Source organism: Silurus aristotelis (genome assembly GCF_946808225.1).
Source record: "Silurus aristotelis genome assembly, chromosome: 21".
NCBI classification, from domain to species: Eukaryota; Metazoa; Chordata; class Actinopteri; order Siluriformes; family Siluridae; genus Silurus; species Silurus aristotelis.
This window is the reverse complement of record NC_139594.1, coordinates 1,650,333-1,659,103: the sequence shown is the minus strand read 5'-3', so window position 1 is coordinate 1,659,103 and position 8,771 is coordinate 1,650,333. Positions and strand designations below refer to the sequence as shown.

At 44.2% G+C, this 8,771-nt stretch overlaps 1 protein-coding gene across 1 annotated transcript; it reads right to left on the bottom strand.

Annotated features, from left to right (window-relative positions):
* Positions 1 to 1,956: 1,956 nt before the first annotated feature.
* rnmt (RNA (guanine-7-) methyltransferase) lies at positions 1,957 to 8,406 on the bottom strand. Its single transcript, XM_083524555.1, has 11 exons — positions 8,288 to 8,406; positions 7,518 to 7,624; positions 7,116 to 7,251; positions 6,803 to 6,925; positions 5,218 to 5,333; positions 4,897 to 5,078; positions 4,261 to 4,425; positions 3,419 to 3,536; positions 2,797 to 2,898; positions 2,618 to 2,651; positions 1,957 to 2,236 (listed from the first exon to the last, which is right to left on the bottom strand). Exons 1-11 carry the CDS (start codon positions 8,301 to 8,303, stop codon positions 2,199 to 2,201), a joined length of 1,137 nt encoding a protein of 378 aa, XP_083380681.1. The 5' UTR covers positions 8,304 to 8,406; the 3' UTR covers positions 1,957 to 2,198.
* Between the last annotated feature and the right edge of the window lie 365 nt (positions 8,407 to 8,771).

Below are 8,771 nucleotides of genomic sequence, written 5' to 3'. Positions count from 1 at the left end.
AAGTTTATAGGACTGTGGTGAGACCTGAGATGTTGTAGGGATTAGAGACAGTGACATTGAGAAAAAGACAGGAGCTGAAGATGTTGAGATGTTTATTGGGAGTGACGACGATGGACAGGATTAGAAATTAGTTTATTAGAGGGACAGCACATGTAGGACGTTTTGGTGACAAGGTGAGGGAGGTGAGATTGAGATGGTTTGGACATGTGCAGAGGAGGGACATGGGGTATATCAGTAGGAGAATGCTGAGGTTGGAGCCACCAGGAAGGAGGAAAAGAGGAAGACCAAGGAGGAGGTTTATGGATGTGGTGAGGGAAGACATGCAGGTAGTTGGTGTAAAAGAGGCAGATGTAGAGGACGGGTGTATGGAGATGGATGATCTTTGTCTATTTCCAGATGAGTTTGTCTCTCCTAACCCTGAGGCATGTTTCAGAGGGTCACCCTCTGAAACATGCCTCAGGGTTAGGAGAGACAAACTCATCTGGAAATAGACAAAGATAGACAGAGAGATGGACAGATAGACAGAAAGATAAAGAGATTAACAAAGACGGACGGACGGACAGACAGATTTATTAGGTCATATGTATAATTACTGACTGTATTTCATCTACAGCACTCAATCAACACAAGTGAATGAGCGACACTCAGAAGATGTGATTTTACAGTCTTCATGATCTCAGTATAGACACTTCTCCCTACATACTCATGAAAAAACACAGTCTGGCTACAATGTTTCAGCACATGGTTGGTTAATTGATGCTCATCATGAGTCCTGGTTGAATCACACACACAGCTGCCTTGTGAAAAAGAAAAGGAAAAGGAAAAGGAAAAAGAAAAGGAAAAAGAAAAGGAAAGCATTCAGAGGAGAAAATCCCTCTTGTGGTCATCAAAACATCACCTCTGACTCACTGAGCTTTTATTTACGAGTGCTCAGACTTTACAAAATACATCTCTCTCTCACACACACACACACACACACACACACACACACACACACACACACACACACACACACACACACACACACACACACACACACACCTTTTACAGATCTCCTGAATTCTGTAAGCAGTGAATGATTTTTCTCCCAGATGGATCATAAACATCACTCAGTTAAGATGGTGAAGTGGAGAGATAGAAGATGATGGAGTGCAGATGAATTGAATAAATGATGACAATAATAATAACAATAATAAAGTGAAGGTGATGTGGGTATAAGAGAAAGAAGAGCTAATGAAAATTGAGATGTTGAGGGAGAAGTTTGAGAAGATGTTCAAGGGGAGATGTTCAGTATTCATTGCACGTTAAAGAAATTCCACATGAAGCACATTCCTGCTTTTCTTTTAAAAAAGAGAAATCCCTCAGGATTGGCACTGCAGCCTCGAACTTCACTCAGGGGGTTGCATTTATTTATTTTTTTAAATTAGCCTTCAGCTTCACTTGGAGCGGAACGAAACCAAACAACTGTACAGGAACTCACTCACTCTCTCGTTCTCTCTTACACTTAGACACAAGTTAACGTGTTAGATTTGTGAAGAACTTCTGCTGTATTGGGGAATAACAGAGATGTGTGGATGGACTAAATAATAATAAATAAATAAATAAATAATGAGAGGACCGCCGGAAGGAAGGAAGGAAGAATGTTGGCAGCGACTCTGGCTGTAGAGAGGAGAGAGGGGGCAGCGACTCTGGCTGTAGAGAGGAGAGAGGGGGCAGCGACTCTGGCTGTAGAGAGGAGAGAGGGGGCAGCGACTCTGGCTGTAGAGAGGAGAGAGGGGGCAGCGACTCTGGCTGTAGAGAGGAGAGAGGGGGCAGCGACTCTGGCTGTAGAGAGGAGAGAGGGGGCAGCGACTCTGGCTGTAGAGAGGAGAGAGGGGGCAGCGACTCTGGCTGTCCCAATTGTTTAGAGAAAGAAGGAAAGAACACACAGTAGTGATGTAATAAATCACACACACGTTCGACATTTTACTCTTTTTATTTTACAATTTTCTCAGACACCAATATAAACACAGAATTTCTGACCGATACACATTACATACAAACTCTTTACACACACACACACACACACACACACACACACACACACACACCTCTAATAGCCATGTGAGGAAAATGCAACTCAGCAGCGTTGGCCAGCTTGATCAAAAAATGAATAAAAAAAAGACGAAAAAAAATCCTGATTTGGAAGTCACTGAAGTTCAAGCCATCTTCTCAAACACAAACACCAGGTAGATACCTGCAGTGAACACACACACAAACACCTCTGAGCACGCTTACACGGATAAATCATCTCAAAGAAATGAAGGAAAATAATTTAAGGAAGGAGAGAGAGATTAAAAGGAAGAAGAAAGAAGAAATGGAGGAAGGGACAAAAAGTAGGAAAAGAGGAAAGAAGAAATGAAAGAAAAGAGAGGAAAAAAAATGAAGGAAAGAAAATGCACAGGGAAGGAAGAAAGAAGAAGAAATGGGACAAAGGAAGGAAAATGATAATGGAAGGGAAAAAGCACCACTAATTTGAGGAGGAGAGGAAAAGGGGCGGGGCTTTAAGAAAGGACTGTTCATATGAATGTAGTGTAAATGATTGGTTTATTAAACTGTAGAGGAGACGAGTACGTACTTGTGGCTTCCCACTCTGACTTGGACAGTGTTCCCTGTATATATAAAAAAAAAAAAAAAAAACGAGACGTTCAATACACACACTTCACATAAACACAATGTTGTGTTCATGTGCTGCATTGCATTTTACTGAATATAAAGTTTCCCCTTGCTGTGTGTGTGTGTGTGTGGTGATCTGACCAGTGGCAGTGACACTCCGGGTCTCTGTGCTCTCCTCTCAGCGTGTTCATACTCCTTGACACTGTCACACGCCAACCTGCCTCTGTCATCCGCCGGGTATTGCTGCAACACACACACACACACACACACACACACACACACACACACACACACACACACACACACACACACACACACACACACACACACACACACACACACACACACACACACACACAGAGAGATCAAGATGGACAAGCAAGACATACACACAGAAACAAAAAGTGAAATAGACAGAAAAGAGAGAGAGAGAGAGAGAGAGAGAGAGAGAGAGAGAGAGAGAGAGAGAGAGAGAGAGAGAGAGAGAGAGAGAGAGAACAAAGTAATAGAGAGAAAAGGGAAACAGAAAACGAGAAAGACAGAAAGGGAGAGAAAGACACTAATTGAGGAAGGCAGACAGACAAACAGACTTAAGAAGGTTTAGACAGTCACAGAGTGAGACAGGCCGTGTCGGGGCGGGGCGGGGGAGAGACAGGCTGTGTCGGGGTGGGGGAGAGACAGGCCGAGTAGGGGCGAGGCGGGGGAGAGACAGACTCAGAGCGAGACTGATGGGCAGACAAAGACAGAATCAGAGAGTGAGTACCTCGAGTGCCTGCATCCTCTGCATCAGAGTCTTGTTCCCCTCATCCTTTATCTTCTCGTCGAAGAACTGCTGGAACGTTTTTTTATAAACCAGACGCATGTTGTACTTCTTGGCCATTCTGAAAAAAACAATAAAACATCACTGAAGATACATAGTGGTACGCTCCAGCTGAGCCGCACTCACTGGGACCTGGAGCACCGGGGTTTATTTTTATTTATTTATTCTCTCCAACTGCACTGAAACAAAGAAAGAGCACCTGCTGCTCACGCACTATACTGCACCTCAACAAATATCACATCACATCCTCCACCTCTCCATACATCCTTCTCCTATTCATCCTCCACCCCATCCTTCATCTTCTCATCCTCTACACATCCTCCACATACCCTCCTTGTTCTCATTCTCCACCTATTCTCAATTTTCTCGATCATTCTTAATTCACTCAGCCTCAATTAAATTCATGTTTATTTTGTTTGTATTGCGCTTTTAACAATGAACACTGTCTCAGAGCAGCTTTACACAGATAATGTGGTGATAAAAATGAATAAGACGTTCTTTATAAGTCTAAGTTTGTCCCTAATGAACAAGCCAGCGGCGACTCAAGAGTGAAAGCCTCCTCTTCCCCCTCTTCCGCTTCTCCCCCTCCTCCCAGCCTCCTTCTCCCCCTCCTCCCAGCCTCCTTCTCCCCCTCCTCCCAGCCTCCTTCTCCCCCTCCTCCCAGCCTCCTTCTCCCCCTCCTCCCAGCCTCCTTCTCCCCCTCCTCCCAGCCTCCTTCTCCCCCTCCTCCTTCACCCATCCTCATACTTCTGTCTCTGTAACGAGTGTAAGATAAACACACTCACTCCACAAATAGTGGAAAATACACCAGGAACTCTGGCACGTTCACGACTCCCTCCAGGTTGAAGTCGTACTGACAGCCGAACAGCGAATAATCTCCTTTCTTCTGGAACGTCACACGGTACACCTCGTTCCCGAAGCTGTTGGAGTCCGACTGCTCCACACGCTTCCTGCACACGGGGGGAAACACAAACTAATCAGAGTTCATTCACGCTGAGGAAGAGGGAGACAAAAGGGAAACATCTGTATTTCTTTCTTCCTTCATTCTCTACTGTATTGTATTTTCTTTCTCACAGTCTTTTGCTTCAGTCAGCATTTTCCTTCTTTATCCCTCCATTTCATCTTTCCCTCTTCACCTCCTCTCTCATGCCATCAGTCTCTTTCTTTATGGTTCTCCCTCTTTTATGTCTGCCTTCTCTTCTTATTATAATACACAGTGCAAATGCATAGTGTATCAGTGTGTGTGCCTATCAGTGTGTATGCGTGTGTGTGTGTGTGTGTGTATTAGTGTGTGTATCAGTGTGTATGTGCACGTGTATTACTGTGTGCGTGCGCATCAGCGTGTGTATTACAGTGTGTGTATATTTGTGTATTACAGTGTGTGTGTGTGTATGTGCATTAACGTGCGTGTGTGCACGTACACCAGCTCGTATGCGTCAGGTGTGGTCCCGATGAAGAAGCCGCCGGGGCGGAGCCTCTCGCAGGCGTTTCTCAGCATGGTGTCGGCCTGCTGCTGGCTCTCGAACGAGTAATGATACACAAACTGACAACTACACACATCAAACTGCAGCTCGGGGTCACTCAGCTTCTCACTCAGCAGCTCCTACACACACACACACACACACACACACACACACACACACGATCATTCAATCAGGCCTTTTTAAAAGTTAAACATGTTCAGTGAGTGTAATTCGATTCATTTAAACAGTGTGTGTGTGTGTGTGTGTGTGTGCGTGCACCCTGGAGCAGTCTGCAGTAATGAACTCGGCAGTAAAGATGCGCTCGTTGGGGTGACTCCGCCTCTTCATGTCAGTGTAGCGCTGCTGACACTGTTCTACTGATACACCTGCGATGTCTGACACACACACACACACACACACACACACTAAATTTTAGTGGTCAACTTTTTGTATTCTAATTTAAAGCAACAGTAAGCAAAATGTAATACCTTGTATTCCAGTTTAAAGTGGCTTTACACAATTCAGCAGTTTTGTTGTGGTTTAAAGTGTCTGAGTAAACTTTAATAGAATTATTAGTCTAGTATAAAGCAGCTATAAATAAAATTCAATAGGTTGTATTGTTTAAAAACAAAATAAAGCATGATAAATGTGGAGGGTTGTGTTATGAAGGACACCCAGCATCCATCTAGTGGACAGGATTAGTAAAGAGGAAGTGAGAGCAGTGATTAAGAGGATGAAGAGTGAAAAGTTGCAAAAAATCGCAACTCGACGTAGACCTCTCATCTTACTGTGCACTCCTGACCAAATTTTCTTTAGATGTGACTTCTGCCAAGACTGCCTTCTACAAGGAAAAGCTCGAGGCCTCTGCACAAGATCCTCGTTAGCACTACAATATCTTCTCTTCACTACTTAACCCTCCCGCTCCACCGGATTCATCCTCCCTGACTGCTGAAGACTTTGCCTCCTTCTATGATAAGATTGAGGAAATGTGCCAGACCTTCACTTCCTCTCCGAATATGTCTACAATACACAGCCAGAAATCTCCCACTCCGTCACTGTCCAGTTTTCAACCACAGCAGAAGAGATACAATGCCACCACCTGCCCTTTGTACCCAATCGCTTCAACTACGTTTCAGACCATCTCACAAGACCTCCTGCCAACAGGTCCTTGGCATCTGGTCACGTGCCATCTGCCTACAAGCAGGGGTTATTCCCATCTTGAAGAAATCTGCCCCACGCAGACTCTCCACTGGTATCCCACAAGGCTCAGTACTTGGTCCCCTCCTTTTCTTCCTCAAAACCCACTCTAATGGTGAAGTCATTTCCTCACATGGGCTTTCTAACTACTGCTTTGCTGATGACGTCATTTTCTTCTTTCCTCCCTCAGATCCCACAGCTTCCACTCAAATCTCGGCATGCCTGGCGGACATTTCTTCCTGGATGAGTGCTCATCAACTAAAACTTAACCTTGTTTATTCTCTTGCTATTTGTCCACTGCAAATGATCCAAAATGCAGCTGCACGACTTGTGTTGAACCTGTCCAAGTTCTCGCACACCACTCCACTGCTGCTCCTCCACTGGCTTCTGATAGCTGCACGTATCAGATCCAAAACACTGATTATTGCCTACAAGGCCAAAAATGGCCAGTACCATTTTATTTTCAAAACCCCATAACTTCATCTTCAGACCCTCTCAACAGTGTTGTAGGCCGATTTATTTTAAGTTTGTAATCCAGTGTAGATTTAATCATTGATAGAGACTCACGTTTGTAAGTCGCTCTGGACATAGACGTCTGCTAAATGCCTACTTGTGGTTTGTTGGATCGTTTTTCACAGGTGATGTATTGGGTGGGTGAGTGCTGTACCTGCACAAACCAGCCTGCTGATGCGTCCTTTTCTCCACTTCAGTAGATCTCCTCCTTTCCCACAGCCCAGGTCCAGCACACACACTTCCCGCCTGTCACGCCGCACCACATCCAGGATCTCGCCTGTCTCACACACACACACACAGTTCATAGTTTCAGCAGTTAAATACGTACCACATATTATACAGGAAGTGCAGACAACCAATCAAATCACACTACTTCAATTCTAAATCTCAGGAACAGAAACATATGGCAATAGATATCAGATGCAACATGGACAAAAGTCTCCGAGACCAAGACCTGCGTGTGTTACCGATCAAAAGGCTCTTCAGCCAGTTATTGAAGTTGCGCATATGCACAATTCGGCTCCTGTTGCGCTCTACCAGACCGCACTCCTGCAAAGCATTGTAGTGTGTGGCCACCTTCTGACTGTGACCTTCCCCTGTGTCCTACAACACACACACACACACACACACACACACACACACACACAATAATAAACCACAACACAAAAAATATCCATGCAGTTGTGGGTGATTTTCTTCCATGGGACACCAATACATTTTAGAGCAGAACAAGGAATAATTGGACACCTAGAAAGAGACTTGTGTGAGCAGGTAAAGTGTAGGTGTGTAGCAGGTGTGTGTGTGTGTGTGTGTGTGTGAGACGTTGCGTTCAGGGTCGAGAGCGACAACAGGAACCGGCGAGACATTACCAGCTTTTTATTAGGAGACAGAGACTCATCGTCATCTTTATCGTGTCTTCTCTTCGGTGGACGATGGTCCCGAGGCGTCCCATTTCCTCTGTCGGCTGAGCTTAATCCTACACACCCACACACCCACACACAGGTAGGGTTTAACACAAAGTAATGAAAGTAAAAAGCTATACAATGCAACAAATGCAAAGTGTGATCAAACTCCATGTTTTTCCCCAAAACAACTCATATCAATACAAATCAACACCTAAATATATTTTATTTCTAATTTAAACATGTGCCCTTACGTTTGGGCATAAAATAAAATTTGACCCACTTATTTCCATTTAAATCTGTCTAATGAAAATTGTTCTTGAAGCTACTGCACATTACATAAAACCTATTTAAATTTCAGCTCAACATCCTTGAAAACGTGAAAACAAGCCGCAATCTTAAATCCAGCACTGATGTACGCCATTACAAGCCGTATCCCAAATAGGAGCGCTCCTCCCTACACCGCCACCCTACCTACTGCGCTCGGGCGCACGAGACAAAACCCTACCTAATGCCCTAAACCTCCATTTGAAACACAGCCACTTCTTGATCGAATGAACCGACTTTACGCTAAGCTACTTGGGGAATACGAGCTTCCGTAACTAATAAACGAGCTCCGTCTCAAACACACACGCAAATCTTCTGCCTCGACTGCGAGTCTTTATTAATGAAAACACACCCCCGCGCTCGGCTATAACGCGCAAATATTATTAATGTTATTAATTAATGCTACTCACTCGAGTCTTCCGCCATATTGAATCCCGCGTTCGGTGATCTTTGCTTGATACGTCATGCGCACTGAGAGGAGGGGGCGGGGAAAGAAAAATCCATCTTCTCATTTTTGATTGGCTGATACAACGTATGCATAAACGCAGCGATACGATTGGACAGAAACTTCACAAAGGCGTAGACTGGTGGATGCTGTTCTGATTAAAGGATTTTGATGATGTTTATGATATTTTCTTTATATATATATATATATATATATATATATATAAATATTTTATTCATCGAAATAAATTTGAAGGAAGGAAGAAGATCTCTGATATATTTATCTTTGGATTTACATTTATAGCATTTGGCAGATGCCTTTATCCAGAGCCATTTACATCTTAAAGGGGAGGGTTAAGGGCCTTGCTCAGGGGCCCAGCAGTGGCAGCTTGGTGGTGGTGGTGGGATTTGAACTTATGACCTTCTGATCCAAAGTCTAATGCCTTATCC

Coding starts and splice junctions, on each gene's coding strand:
- rnmt (XM_083524555.1), bottom strand. Junction 4,426..4,896: donor CCTGACGCATACGAGCTGGT/GTACGTGCACAC, acceptor CCCCGTGTGCAG/GAAGCGTGTGGAGCAGTCGG. Junction 3,537..4,260: donor TATTTTCCACTATTTGTGGA/GTGAGTGTGTTT, acceptor TGTTTTTTTCAG/AATGGCCAAGAAGTACAACA.